At 51.4% G+C, this 15,734-nt stretch overlaps 1 protein-coding gene across 2 annotated transcripts in view; it reads left to right on the top strand.

Annotated features, from left to right (window-relative positions):
- The window catches only part of USP34 (ubiquitin specific peptidase 34), a 2,709,276-nt gene that overhangs the window by 1,869,462 nt on the left and 824,080 nt on the right, over nucleotides 1-15,734 (top strand). For both annotated transcript variants that reach the window (XM_086927486.1, XM_086927485.1), the window contains exons 51-52: nucleotides 3,197-3,250; nucleotides 3,367-3,462. In XM_086927486.1, the coding sequence (XP_086783612.1) occupies nucleotides 3,197-3,250; nucleotides 3,367-3,462 (150 nt within the window). The remainder of the gene's footprint in view (nucleotides 1-3,196; nucleotides 3,251-3,366; nucleotides 3,463-15,734) is intronic.

Here is a 15,734-nt window from a genome sequence, read left to right as displayed (position 1 = left end):
TTCAGTACAAGAAAACAGCACCATAAAATGAATCCTATTTCATCTATTTTTATGAAAAAGAAAAGCAGAGAAGAGAAACGTGCACATACAAAACTTGTTCAAAGTCACATTTTCTTCAGCAACTTTAAAATGGGTGTCAGCTCAAGCAGGCTGAGGCCCAGTAAATTAAATTTGAGGCCTAATTAAACTAACTTAAACACATGTACATAAACATTATTTTCTAATTAATAAAACACTCTTGCTTGCTTCATGAAGTTGTGTTGAGTGCATTCAAGTTCTACAAATTTGTTAGACCACGGTTCTTAACCTGTTGCGTCAGTTCCTCTGGAGGTCTGCTAAGCATACTCAGGTGGTACCCACGACAACTTAGAAGATGAATTCATATTAACAGATTAATAATGTATGTGAGGAAATTGAGTGGTTGAACCACCTCACCTTGTAATACACTTACCAACCCCTTCAGGTCCAGTACGTTACTTCTGGAAAACCCTCCGCCCATCCCTGGGTAGCTGTGGCACTGAGAAGCAAAGCTTGCACAGAGGTACAAATGTTAAGCATTTAAACAAAATTGAAGAAGAAATTGACACAACAATCAACAAATCTGACATAATTTATAAAACTAGACTTATTTTTTATAAGAATTTGAACAATAGAACGAAAAAGATCCACTGGAGTGTTCCAAAGATATAGATTTTTAAAGAAATAATAAACCAGTGCAATTTCACTCAACCACAAACAAGCCTTGGCAAAGTCAATGAATTGGAAATTTAGAAATCTTTTCAAGGAAAACTTAGGTGTCACTGCGGTTGGTTAGAAGTACTTGGGGTGACCAACTGCAGCAGAGAGCTAGTCAGGGGGACCATCAAGCTCCTCAAGAGTAGTTACTTTCCCAGGTGGAGGCACTTTATCTGCTTTGCAATGTATTCCTATGGAGTGGTCCTGATATACAGGATGGAGGATGCTGAAGATGCTCAAAGGAAGCTGTAGATGCTGTGCGTTCGGCTAGGGTCTTCCTGGAGGGATTCCCGGTCCAATAAGATGATGGTGATGAGGTCATGTTTGCAAGACTCAACGTCCCACAAAGTCTCCTCCGGTCTGGCCAAAGTCCAGTCAGCATTGGACCACCAGTTGTCCGTTATCGCAGGCCAATCCATCCGAGGTCCATACCTTTCCTTCTGAGGTTCTCATCAACTCTTCCACATCACTCCTGGGCTCAGCAAACTCTAGTGCAACTCTGTGTCGGGTCTTGGTCCTCTGTGCTACACAACAGCAGTGGTAGAGGCTTGAAGACTTAAGCTGCCAACTTTGCCCAGCAGGCTTCTTCAACTTTTGTGTCTTTGTGCTGCAAACAGGAGACCAGTCAGTAGGCCCTTGGAGTTCTCTTGGCTTTACTGGACTCTGAAAACGACTTCTCTCTGAGTAGGACACTTAAGGCTCTGTCCATTCTCTTTGTTAGCCACCATGTGCACACCTCGTCGGTGCAGCCTCTTTTTGCTAATCCTTCCGTGCAGCAGGCCAGTCCTTCTTTGTTCCCTATTTGGTCCTACCTCCGAGTCGGTCATGATCTATGGTCTGGGTGCCAGGAGTGCCCTCTTTATGCTTGGAAAGTGCCCCCAGTGCCGGATGTGGGTGGTAGCCAATGGGCTACCAGGTTCCCTCCCACCTGTAGGCCACTTCCTGTGGATTGTGGCATCTGGTTATCCCTGGATGCACCATTCTGTCCACTCCCAACATTGCAAGACTCCTCTCCGGGTGAACAGACCTTAGTAGCCAACCCACTGGGTGTGACTACCTCAGGGCTACATGCCCCTTGGAAAACTGGTTTGGCCACTGGTTTCCTCTCTCTGCTTCTCGTGCCAGACTCTTTTCCTCAACAATTGGCAGACCTCTCCCCTGGTGCTACACATCTGCACCTTTAAAGTCTATTTTTTGGGTCTAACACCAAAGCACCCAAGTGGCTCCCTACAAGAGGGAGGTGGCACCTCGCTGGCCTCCAATCCCTCATTGTTCTCCTTCTGAGTTGGTAGCATGTCTCTCCAGGAGGCCAGAAAGCGGTCTCGTGGAGCAGGCCCCATGTTTGCCCAGGATTCACAGGAGTTTTAAAGACGACAAAGTTGCAGCTTTGCTAAAGCTGCATACTGCAACAAGTTACATTTATTTCAGCTTGAGTGACAAGTCGGCTTAATGAAACAAGTTGTTTGATACCTTGGAGTGCCCACTTTGATCGCACCGTTCAGAAGTTAGCACAGCTGAGGGGTCAGTGTGTAACCCTGCACTCCCAATTGGGGAACCAAGTGTTTCCACAGTAAAATAGTACTTTTGCGTGTCTTACTGTCAGGACATGTAAAGCATATGTCCCGTCTGTGTCGTTCGGTAAGCCTGCAAGAGGGGTGACTTACACGCATGTCAGGGGAAGCGGCGAAGTCGGGCAATCAGTATACAACTGCTCTACCAGTCTGCAGTGGCGGTCTGGGGGGCTTGTTTTACTTGGTTGACCTCCAGGATGTCACAATCATTGATGCAAGCTCTGGGTTACCCCTCTAACGTACATGCCATGGGTAACAGAGTAACATTTACTATTGACTTACAGGTAAGTTAACCATTTCCAATTGGGTACAACCAATTCAACATACACTTTAGGTTCAGGGCACTGGCACTGAGGTCTGCTTAGCAGGCCTCAGTGCACTCTCAGAGTCGGATAACCAGCCGCATCAGTTGAAAAAGTTGGGGGGGTGAACGTACAAAAAGAGGCAGTTCCTTACAATGTGCATATAAATAAAGAGGCTAAATGTAATGTTGAACATTTTAGAACATTGGGTAAATATGAAGGAATTTGAAATTGGAGGCTAATAGTAAAGTTGGTATCCTCAGACTGGTTCCTGGGAGCAGTGCAAGTTAATCAAACAGAATAGAAGTATGGATCAAGGCTGGCCTCAGTTGAACTTAGAAAAGCTCAAACTTTCCCTTTAAAATTATTATTTTTGTGTATCGTTTTGTGGTTCAAATAATCAAAATTGTGTAGGCTGGGTTCAATAATTTTCAATAATGACCCAGTAGGGGTCCTCAGATTACAATAAGGATTCAATGAGGCTCCTCAGATTACACTATTGATTGTGAGGGGATCAAGAGGATCCAAAATGATAAGAGCCACTATGTTGAAGTATCCAGAAATACTAACTTAATTCTTCTTTTTCAGACAAAGACCTACGATTCTGTCACTGACAAATTTATGGACTTTTCTTTTGAAAAGGTATCTTTATTTCTTGTGTTAAGACCATACCTGTGTGTGTGTGTGTCTGCTTTTTTTACTGCCCTGTGCCTTTAATACTGCAAGTCAAACATGAGAACTTATTTTGTATTTCCTAGACACACAGTGCATACATGCTGTTTTATAAAAGAGTGGATATGGAGGATGAAGGTATCAAGGAGTTCAAGTTTGATGTTTCATCAGAATTACTGGAGGTATACCACTTTCTTATTTTTATTTTGAAATGCCTGTAATATTTAAGATAAATGTCTGAAGTGAATTACTTGTGGACACAAATGTAGAAGAATTTTTATAGTAGGTCAAAGTCTTCTCTCCTGCAATAATTTGCTGAAAGTGAATAAAGGGTAACGTGGAGCAAATTGTATTTGACCATCAAAAATTGATGTGTAAAAATAGTGGAACGTGTAAGACCAAAATACGTTGGTGTGGGAAGCTTGCTCTCTATATACTATAACAAAAAGAGGTATGTTGTGCAGAGAGTCCAGTTGATCTCCAGAGTCTTTGCTGAGGCTAAAGAAGATAATACTAATGCTCTCTTTTGAGATAATGTGGGCAAGCTGTTGGGCTCATCAGAGTGTAGTGTTAGGCATTTGTTGTATATACAGTGCCAATAAACGACACACACTCAATGACTAAATCCGAGACCAATTTATAAAAATTATACTTGGTTATATTTATTTTGCTGAACCAAAGATCTTCCTCATAGGTAAATACATTTTTTAGTTAAAATTCTTTTCAGTTTAACAGTGGATGCTTAGTGCAATTTTCAGACTTTGCAGTGTTAACCTATGGGAGGAAGAAAACCTTCAGCATACATAAGGATACCATCGACTTACAAGATCAGTCTTCGAAAGTTAAGGTCAGTATTGGGCAAAGTTCAGTTCAGCACTCTCAGTACACCACCTGAGGCCGGGTGCAGTGAGCAAGTATGAGGTTGGTCGCTCAATACAAATCAATGGGGTTGGGGCTATCTGACCGAGGTTGCTTACAAGTAAGAAGCAGCGGCTTGGGGAGCAAGTCTCCTGGTGTTTAAGCAAGCACTGGATGGGGCCCAAAGCAGCACCAACAGTACACCACCATCAGCACAAGGGCAGCTGGGTGCAGGGTGCCAACACAACAGCGGGTGCCCAATTCAAGGCAATGGAGAACAGCCAAATCGAACAAGGGCAGGCTCAGGCCAGGAGTCAAGATCAAAGGAAACCAACAGCTGCAGAGGTAAGTTGCGCTGCTCGGGGATTTAAGGACACCTTTTGTCTTCTACACCAAGGCCCAGGTTAGGCGGGTGCAGGTGCCATTTATTGTCGGAAACAGCTTACTGGATCAAGCCGCGGTTGAGGGGAGGTCTCCATGCAGAGGCTGCAGGCAACGTCGAAGAGTCCAGGAGAGGTCAACGAATGGTGGATTCGGACTCTGGAGTTGCTGAGGAACCTTGCTGGAACCGGTGGGCCACTTGGACTCGGGCCGGAGGCACTGGTGCAGAGGTAGAACGGGGAACAGACTTTGCAGTACTTCAGGTCACAAAGTCTACTTTGGAGATGGTTGCTTTGTGAACAGGTATGCTGTTCCCAGGTAATCTTTATCTTTATCGAAGGCAGGCAATCTTCCCTAGGTTCTGGAGGTCGCTGGGCTGCAGGACGAGGAGTCTTTTGGTGCAGGATCACTGAGTGCTGCAGACAGGCCGGTAGGGCTGAAGTCATGTCAGTGGTTCCGTGTGGCGCTGAAGTGTCTGACTCGTCTTGGGTCTTAAAGAACTGAAATTCAGGGTCTGCGGAGGCCACCTGAATACTAGATTTAAAGAAGTTTTAAGGGAGTGACAGGTAGGGGTCAATGGGCCCCTTACTTAGGGTGTCTACACCCTCTATCATGCCCACCTCCTGGGGGAGGGGGACATAGACATCCTCGGGCTCCAAGTCTTCACCTTTGGATTCTGGTAAGCGACGCCATAAAAAGAAGTAGAAGAAGCCTGTTCGCTCTCTGTCCCTCCGTCGCTCCTCGGAGGCGGACAAGGGGGAACAGGGGCTCGCCCCTGCGGCTCCTTTGGAGCCTGGGAGACCCACTGTCTACCCGCCCTACCCGGGTCCGTCAGCGACTCCCAAACAGGTGCAAGAGTTTCTGCTGCCATGGACCGCCTTTTTAGGTCTCTGTCTCCGCCGGCGTGCCTTCCGGCCCCGTGTCCAGATCCTGACGGCCCGGTGGTTCCGCCAGCGGATCCAGCCCCGGCGCCCCAGGATCCTACGCCGTTGGCTCTGGCCCCGGCGCCACGAGGTGCAGCGTTGCCGGCTCTGGCCCCGGCTCCACCCTCGGTGCCGCATTGGGTGCCATTCCTTCCACCCTTGCCCCGGTTCCAGGACTATTTTGTTCCGATCTGGGATCCGCATTGGGAGGCTGCGCCAGTCCGGGCCCGGCCGGCGCCGTTCTCGGCGGCTTTTGTCCCTTCTCCGGCCCTGCCGCCGCTACCTGCCTCTCCGGTGCTGTTGGCGGAGGAGGACTGGGAAGGATCCGAAGACCTCCTTGCCCGGCAGTGTGACTCCAAGCAGGATTGGGTGGACGACCTGGATGACGCCGACGACCTCAATGTCTCTTCTGACCCGGGGTTTGCCTCTCCCCCACCTAAGATGGAGGAGTGCGCTTCCCACACGATGGTGCTCCGTAGGGCTGCTGAGGCCCTCAACCTCGACCTCCCCACAGTGGCCCTCAAAACCAACCTCCTCACCGAGGTGCTCCAAACGGCATCTACTTCGTTGGAGCTGTTGCTTCCCTTCAATGACGCCCTTACCGATGTCCTCTTGGGCACTTGGTCACCGCCAGCCACGGAGGCTCCAGTTGATAAAAACGTTGCCAGATGCCACCGCCCGACGCCTGGCAACCCTGCCTTTCTGACGACCCATCCCACGCCTGAGAGTCTGGTCATACAGACCTCGACGTCGCAGAGTGCCTTTCTCAGGGCCCGGCCGCTTAAGGACTTCAAGAAAATTGATCAGTTTGGTAAGCGGTTTGTTGTAATCTTCCTTTTTCCCTTCCCTTGGAACATTCCTTTCCCCCCTCCTCCCCCTTGGAACGTTCCTCCAGAGTTCCCTCTAGAATGTTGGTAAGCCTGTCAGTTATGGAGAGTGGATGACGGAATAAAGACGTTTGTACTCATCATCATCAAATAAGCTTTATTCGGCGTTTGACCATAAAAGCAACACAAAGAAATACATACACGCAAAAAATAACTCAACATAACATTACCTAGTTAAAAGAAGAATGAATTAAGACCCAACTAAAACAGTCCAGCATATCAGCGGTTCCAAATAAATAAAACCCAAAATACACAGAGTCCCCCTTTTTCACCCGCTGTCGCTGCAATTCGGTGCTCGGGGACCAGGGTAAAAGTCATGCAGGTCCCAGATACAGATGGAGCCATCTCCAAGTTTTGGTTGGATAGATCGCAAGTAGAGGGCAATGTTCCTGTCTTTAAACCTAACCAGAATCAAGTCCCCCGGAACATTTTTGGGCAGATGACCAAGCCATCCCACCCTTCTGACGCTCAGTATCCCACCGTCTAGCGCAGAAGGTAATGGTCTATTGTTTTTGAGCCAAAAGATGGCTTTGTTCAATAGGTCCTGGTGCAGTTCACGTTTTCCTGGTCTGAGTGCGGGAACCCCAGAGAGAATGGTGACAAATGGGGCTGCTACGGGGGGTAAGTCAATGCGATGTCTTCTATCTAGTGCGATCACAGGAGCTCTTTGTGGGGCATGATCAAGATTACGGGTATTATTGCGACCACTTTGATTGGGTGGTATAACAGGGGAGTCACAGGTTTGCAATATTCTGAGCGCATTGTCCCTAGGCCTTTTCTGGGTGTTGGTGGGGGTAGAGCGTGTGGGAGTAACAGTGTTTCCGGTTAGTGGGTATGACCGTGCTACCGTTTTTTCAATCCTGCACAGTCTATCCCCCAAGTCATTAATTTTAGCTACCAGTGGAGAAAGAGCAGTATGTAGCAGACGCTCGATTTGGGCCAGAAGGGTCGATTGTAGGGGGGATCGAGTCTCAGCCTTATCCAATAGTAATGAGGCTGTATTAGGGCCAGGTACAGAGGGGCTGCAGTTAATAGATGGAGTGAGGGTTGTAACGGGGGATGCCCGGGGGGAGCAGATTGCTTGAACAGTGTCTCGAGCCACTATGGGGGGGGATAGAACATCCGGGATATAGTTTGTGCCACAGAGGGCATTCAGCTCTTCCCAGATGGACATTGTAGTTGGGTAACAGAATCCTGGAATCCTGGTGACAAGTGTAGACAGTTCAAAGCGATAGGGATAGAAAGAATGGAGCTTGACTGTACCTTATCCAGTGATGGTGCCAAGAGAGGTGGCCCGTCCCGTCCTCCTTGTGCGATGCGGAGGAAGCTCACTCCGTTTAAGCGCCTCCGGGCGCGACTGACCAGGAAGTGGGCGGTGCTATGAGCAGAGCTCGCTGGGAGCTGTAGTTTCCCCCCACGGCGGCCGTGCTAGGTGGTGAGCAACGGCGGCGAGGGAAACATCCAGCGTCAGGAACCCAGCAGTAATCCCCGTGGCAGGAGCGTCCCTCCAGGTAAGTTGGCAGCAAAGTCCCCCGCTCCTCTATGGGAGCTCACTCCGTTTAAGCGCCTCCGGGCGCGACTGACCAGGAAGTGGGCGGTGCTATGAGCAGAGCTCGCTGGGAGCTGTAGTTTCCCCCCACGGCGGCCGTGCTAGGTGGTGTGCAACGGCGGCGAGGGAAACATCCAGCGTCAGGAACCCAGCGGTAATCCCCGTGGCAGGAGCGTCCCTCCAGGTAAGTTGGCAGCAAAGTCCCCCGCTCCTCTATGGGAGCTCACTCCGTTTAAGCGCCTCCGGGCGCGACTGACCAGGAAGTGGGCGGTGCTATGAGCAGAGCTCGCTGGGAGCTGTAGTTTCCCCCCACGGTGGCCGTGCTAGGTGGTGAGCAACGGCGGCGAGGGAAACATCCAGCGTCAGGAACCCAGCGGTAATCCCCGTGGCAGGAGCGTCCCTCCAGGTAAGTTGGCAGCAAAGTCCCCCGCTCCTCTATGGGAGCTCACTCCGTTTAAGCGCCTCCGGGCGCGACTGACCAGGAAGTGGGCGGTGCTATGAGCAGAGCTCGCTGGGAGCTGTAGTTTCCCCCCACGGCGGCCGTGCTAGGTGGTGAGCAACGGCGGCGAGGGAAACATCCAGCGTCAGGAACCCAGCGGTAATCCCCGTGGCAGGAGCGTCCCTCCAGGTAAGTTGGCAGCAAAGTCCCCCGCTCCTCTATGGGAGCTCACTCCGTTTAAGCGCCTCCGGGAGCGACTGACCAGGAAGTGGGCGGTGCTATGAGCAGAGCTCGCTGGGAGCTGTAGTTTCCCCCCACGGCGGCCGTGCTAGGTGGTGAGCAACGGCGGCGAGGGAAACGTCCAGCGTCAGGAACCCAGCGGTAATCCCCGTGGCAGGAGCGTCCCTCCAGGTAAGTTGGCAGCAAAGTCCCCCCTCGCCGGCAGGGTGAGTTTGTACTCACCCTGCCTCAGAGCTTCTTCACTTCACAATACGGTTGTTCTTTTCGGCCAGCTTAAGGCTGCGGTCGCAGAACACCTCCTACTTGTTGGGCCGCTACCCTCACGCAGTGTGGGATACCGTTGCTCAGGTGTTGCCTCAGTGTTCTGAGGCAGTCCAGGCTGTACTTTCTCAGGCGATTGCTGATGGAAAGGATGCGGCTAAGTTTCCCATTCGGTGTAGTTTGTGTAGGAAGGTGGAAGTCTGACTTTAGGTACATATCAGATTGGTTACTGGGTCACCCTTGTGAGCCCCTGTATATGGTACCTTAGGTACCCAGGGCATATGGGCACCCTAGGCCTACCAGGGGCTGCAGCATGTATTGTGTCACCCCTGGTTAGCCTTCCAAACTGACACCACAGCCTGCCAGCCTGGGTAAGGTGGTGTAATCACACCTTACTTAGATATAGTATATCTGTATCTACCTTATATATAGACACATAGTAAACTATAAGTCACTCCTATGGCAGGCCTTGACAATCCTTGAGGCAGAGTGCTTGGTTTTGTGTGAGAGGGTGCCCTAGCATGAGCTGAGCCCCTCTGCAGTTTTCGGAACCATCTCCTTATAGCTGTTCTATGATATAGCCATACCATATACAGTTAAGTGCATTATAATCCTACCGGTTAATGCTAACTTTGGTTTTGCTTTATCAAAACATGTTCTGTAAGCTGTCAAACCCTTTGGAATACTGCCAATTTTGGCAGTGGGGGTAGCATTCCACCCTTCTAGGGAGAAGACATGTAGTTGCTGCTTAAACCCGGTTAAAGTTAAGCAGATCCCCAGCATGACAAAAAGGATGCTGCTGCAACAGACACGAGTCTGCCCTCCTGCTGCTGTACGAAACTCCGGCAGGGGAGGCCTGGACAATAGTTTTTCTGTCCAGGGAAGGTGCTAGCACCTCCCCAGACAGGCTTTAGTGTATTGGGGAAGGGTGGGTTTCATTCAGTGAATGCTTTTCAGACACTGCCTGGGGCACACAAGGAGCGCCATGCATTCCCCAGTTAAAACCGGTTGCTGGTGGACTCAGCCCCAGCTCTGGTGCGAACCTGGACAAAGGGGAAGGGGTGTAACCACCACCTCCCAAGGTCCACCCATAGGAGGGACCTTGGAGTTAGTCCAACCCCTAGTCCCTAAGACTTTAGATTACCCTGGACGAAACTCTGCGACATATATCTTGGGCCTTCGACATTCCATATCGACTGGGAGATGGAAGAAATCTCCCTTGTGGTCAAGGAGTGACCACCCTGTTCAAACAGGCACCAATTGCATCTTTGCCGGTCTGCATTTTCGAGGCTCCCGCCGGATCCCGAAGAATCTGCGATACAGGACACATACTTCCAGGCATCTCTGACGCTGACCCAAGCTTCCAGCAAAGCTGAGACCTGTAGCAGACACTAGAGACGTGGGACCGGAAATCCTGGACATTCTGCATTTTGCAACCTGCACCTACTTCCCGAGGTATCCCGAAGTTGTGCATTGGGGTGTTTGAAGCCCCAGCCCGAGCACCTTTTGCACCGAAGCTCAGAGGCCCACACTCCACGAGTGTCCCGTGCCCACTTTGTGCATTTTAGCTTGACGCGTCTTCGCGGTTCCTAGTCCGTTGGCTAGTAAGCCCCCAAGAAGACCAATCCTTGATTTACTTGCTTTCCTGGGGTCTCCAGGCTTGCTCCAACTCCTCTCAAAATGGGGAGTCCCACAGACCTTGCTGGTCTGCACCGAAGCCCATCTCGACATCCTACATGGGTTGCGTTTGCCACGGCTTGTTGGGTCCAATCCGGATACCGACACCGCAGTCAACTAGATCCTTCGTGGGACAGCTCGAATCCAGCTCCTGGTAGTCGTCGACGCCTCCTGGTCCTCGGGGCTGAAGAGACAAGCTTCACCTTCTCACCTGATATCACCTAACATCGGTGGGCATTTTCCTATCGCCATCCTGGTCACTGGCTAGTGACCCAAACTCTGTCTCCTCTGCTTTCAGGTTCTTCACATCTCTGAACCATGCTTGGATCCAGCTGGATACTTTTCCTCTGGTCTCCTGCAGCTCTCTTTCGCAGCTCTTCATTGGAATCGACGACGAAACCAGACACCAAAAGGCACCTATGCACCCGGCTACCCTGGGTGAGGTAACACAAGTACTCCGGTGCTCCCGTGGGTCTTGACTCTCGAAGTGTCCTAGTCTAAAAGGGTTCCATCCTTAGTTCACCTAGAAGTACCCTTAAACTATAACTTTGTAACTTGTTTGTTCTCCATAGAAAGTCAATGGTAACCCGCGGCTGTGTTTAGACACTGCACGTGTCTCCCGTGGGCCTCCTACATCCTAACCTTTGCTGGTTCTAGGCAGCCCAGCGATTCCACAGCCCCTAGGCCTACTTTCTAACTATCACATGGTTCTTACACGAATATTTTAGTATATGGTTTTTGAGGCCCCTAGGGCATAACGTAGTCTGTGCAACTTATCGTATGCTAATTAAGTTCCTTGTATTGTACTTTTACCTCTGACCTCATAAAGAGTGCAAAGGGGTTGTGTTTAGAATAAATACATATATATTTGATATATACCTTGTGTGGTGTGCTTTCTTTTGATCATTCAAGAGAATATAATTGGTAAAACAACTTGCTTAACTTGTCTCCAAGTCTTAGCCTGAAGGCTGCTCTCCACAGCTACCACTAGGATAGCTTTCTATGAGGTTGACTTTATAACCTACCATCAATAAGGGTCGTTTGGACTGTTGCAAGGTGCCCACTAGATTAGTGGACATCATATACCAGGCCAACTTCTCACAGTTTGGACACCGCAGACTCATTGGGCAGGGCGATGTCTACAACAGTGGCGTTGCTACTCCACGCCTGGTTACGTTCGACTGGGTTCTTGCCTGATGTCCAGAGCTCGCTCACAGATATGCCCTTTGACATTACCCGCTTGTTTGGCGATAAGGCCTACAGTGCTCTGGAGCTTTTTAAGGACTTGCGGGCCACAGCCAAGTCCTTGGGTCTTTCTGCTAAGAACCCGGCCACTCCTGGTTTTTGTTCCTTTCTTGGCCAGGGCAGAGGCACCCAGGCACGTTCCTCCAAGAAGCTTGTGCAGAACCAGCCTCAGCGCGGCCGTGGTTGCAGCTTCTGCAGGGGTGGGTCAGGGAATCAGCGCGCGGGTCAATCCACCTCCACCCCCACTGCTCCTTCCTCCAAACCTTCCGAGTTTTGTGGAGCACCCCACGCCAGTGGGTGGCAGGATCCGCCACCACCTCCCCCACTGGCGCGAAATCACATCGGACAAGTGGCTGCTGCAAATAATCTGCAAGGGTTATTCCCTTCCCATTCAGTCCTTCCCTCCGGCCATGCCACCTTGGTGCCACCGCATGTCGGGGGATCATTTGCTTCTTCTCCAACAGAAAGTGTCAGCCCTCTTGGCCAAAAGGGCCATTGAGTGCGTTCCCGGGCAGGAAGTAGAGAGTGGTTGTTATTCCCATTACTTTCTGGTCCCCAAGAAGGACAAGGGGGATCTACGCCCCATCTTGGACCTCCGGGACGTCAATCGCTTCCTCCATAAGGAGAAATTCAAAATGCTGACTCTGGCTCAGGTCCTGGCTGCCCTCGACCCTGAAGACTGGATGGTAGCATTGGACTTGCAGGATACTTATTTTCACATACCCATCCTGCCAGCCCACCAGCGTTACCTACGGATCACGGTAGGCCAGGAGCATTTTCAGTTTGCTGTGCTCCCCTTTGGCCTTACCAGCAGCCCTCGGGTGTTCACGAAAATGAGGGTGGTGGTCGCAACTTACCTGTGCAGGTCAGGGGTGTCAGTCTTCCCCTACCATGATGACTGGTTGATGAAGGCAGGCTCGCCCCAAACAGTCATCTGCCACCTTCAGACTACGCCGACCTCCTGCATCTGCTGGGGGTCTCCCTCTCAGGAGCTCTCCTTCATCGAAGCAGTTCTGGATTTGACGCTGTTTCGGGTTTATCTTCCCGAGCAGCGATTCCGGGATATTCAGGCTATGATTCCGATCTTCCGATCTTTCGGCCTCTTTCCCGGGTTTCAGTCAGGTTGACCCTCCTGCTTCTGGGCCTGATGGCCTCCTGCATCCTGTTGGGGACACATGCCAGATGGCATATGCAGGCTCTGCAGTGGGACCTGAAGTTCCAGTGGGCGCAACATCAGGGCAACCTGTCCGATCATGTCCAGATCTCGGAGGCCACTGCTCAACAATTGCAATGGTGGCTCACGAATCGAGATTGGGCCAGTGGCAGGTCCCTCTTCCTTTCCCAACTGGAGCACACAGTGGTGACGGATGCGTCCCTCCTGGGTTGGGGAGGCCACTTGGGAGAGGCGGAGATCAGAGGCCTCTGGTCTCCGGCAGAGTCCCGGCTCCATATCAACCTTTTGGAGCCTCGAGCGATCCGACTTACACTGAAAGCATTCCTTCCCTCTGTCCAGGGAAGTGTGGAGCAGGTATTCACGGACAACACCACCGCTATGTGGTATTGCAATAAACAGGGCGGAGTGGGGTCCTGGACCCTATGTCAGGAGGCTCTGCGCCTCTGGACATGGCTGGAACATCAAGGCATTACCTTGGTGGTGCAACACCTGACAGGTTCTCTGAATGCCAGGGGGGATGAACTCAGCCGCCGGTGCTTGATGGATCACGAATGGCGTCTGAACTCTGACGTGGCGCAAGGTCTCTTTCAGCAGTGGGGAGAGCCTTGGTTAGATCTATTCGCCACCGAAGAGAACACACAATGTCATCAGTTCTGCGCGTTGGAATTTCCATGGCGGCACTCGCTCAGCGCCGCCTTTCGTCACGAGTGGAGTTGCCGTCTGTAATACGCCTATACCACTTCTGCCCAGAGTACTGAAGAAGATCAGGCGCATCCAAGCCCAAGTCATTCTTGTGGCTCCAGATTGGGCACGAAGATACTGGTATCCCGAGCTGTAGGAGAGTAGGGTCTGCAATCCTATGATCACCCCAGATTTTTGATTTTTGCTTCACTGGTTTACGACTTCTCTGGCTGTGGGCCTGCTAATCAGACCCACAGCCTTGCTGTTCTCTCACTAAATTGACACGTGTACCTTGGGTGCATTTACCAATTGGTACTGGGCCACCTTATCAGACCCTGTAACTCAGGGCATAGGTGTATCCCGGGCCTACCAGGGGCTGCAGCATGTATTATGCCACCCCTGGCTGGCCATCTAAATCTGACAACTGGCTGCACGACAGCTGGGGCAAGGTGGTGTAATCACCCTTTGCTTTAGAGATAGTATACCTATATCTAACCCTAAAATGGACACCCGTATTCCTATCAGTCACTCCTATGGCAGGCCTTGACAATCCTGAAGGCAGAGTGCTTGGAATCGTGTGAGATGGTGCTCTGGCATGAGCTGAGCCCGTTTGCAGCTTGCGGAACCAAGTCCTAATAGCTGTTCCATGATAACACATACCATATACTCTTAAGTGCATTATAATCCCCGCGGTTATATGCTAACTCTGGTATCGCTTTATCAAAACATGTCGAGTAAGGTGTCATACGAATTGGAATACTAACCCCTCGCCAATTCTGGTGACGGGGTTAGCATTCCACCCTTCTAGAGGGACAAGACATGTATGTAACTGTGAACCTCGGTTAAAGTTAACTCAATCCTCAGCATCACAAAATGGATGCTGCCACCACAGACACAAGTCTGAGCTCCTGCTGCTGGGAGTCCTTCCAGCGAGGGAGGCTTGGACAAAGGGTTTCCTGTCAGGGGCGGTGCTAGCACCATCCCAGACAGGGTTTTGTGTATCCTGGGCAGGCAGGGCTTTAGAGGAAGGTGACTGCAAGTGGCACCCCGGTGCTCACTATGCATCTGCCGGCTAGAACCAGTTCCAGGGGCACACCAGCCCCTGAGCTGGGGAAAGTCCGGCATGGGAGAGGGGTGTAACCACCCCCCTTCCTGGTCCCACCCTTGGGCAGGACCTAGTCCCGTACCAGCCCCTTTCCTTAGTATAAAGGTGGGAGCGGGGACCCCTTCCAAATTAGATAATTCCGAATCTTGACGACTTTCCACGAAAGAACTCTTGAACCTTTCAGAAGACTCTCCCTTGTGGCTAAGGAGTAGCCACCCTGCACCCGCAGGCACCATCCAAGCATCGCGGTCTGCTGTAAGTCTTTCCTCCGGATCAAGACTGCCCAGCTCGACGAGAACCGGCTTCCCTGGCACCTCTGACCTCAACCTGCATCATCAGCCCAGCTGAGATTCGTGGGTGTGACGAGACCTCGAGGGACCGGCCATCTTCAGGACTGCACAACGCTTGCCCAGCACGACCGCCGAGGGATCCTCGAGTGAGTGCATCTGAAAGAAACACGTTAGTGTTAAATTCCTTACCTTAGAATATCCCCAGGCGTCAGTCTGGATCCGGAAACTTTTGCGTAGCAGTACCCCTGCGCGTCGGTAGGCGTCGTCTGCAGGCGTCCCCTGCGGCTCCGCGTCCGTCGTCGGCGTCGTGCGCCGTGATGACGTCGCTGGAGTATATAGACGCCGCCTCCGCGCGCTGACGTCAGTTCTTCTTTTTTCCGCGCCAGTAAGCGCAGATCCGAAGAGCAGTACTCCGGTCTTTGAACCAAGTTTTGTCAACTTGCTATATCTTTTTGGTGCCTGGTAGGATGCCCGGTTTCAAGAATTGTGACGGTTGTGACCGCACGATGTCGGTCACGGACCATCACCGACTCTGCCTCCGGTGCCTGGGCCCCGACCACGATGTGGACGCCTGCGTCGATTGCCGGGCTCTGACTAATAAGGCTAGGCGGGAGCGGTCCCGCAAGCTACTCGAGCTCCGGGTGTCGGTCCCGCGTCGGGAGCGGTCCCGGTCCGGCCGGAGGTCCAGGGAGCGTTCGAGGGAGCGGTCGCGGAGCCACGCCGGACGCTCCGGAAGTCGTCACC

Source organism: Lissotriton vulgaris, chromosome 6 (assembly GCF_964263255.1).
Source record: "Lissotriton vulgaris chromosome 6, aLisVul1.2, whole genome shotgun sequence".
NCBI classification, from domain to species: Eukaryota; Metazoa; Chordata; class Amphibia; order Caudata; family Salamandridae; genus Lissotriton; species Lissotriton vulgaris.
Note: the sequence above shows the minus strand (reverse complement) of the source record. Positions and strands in the feature narration are given on the sequence as shown.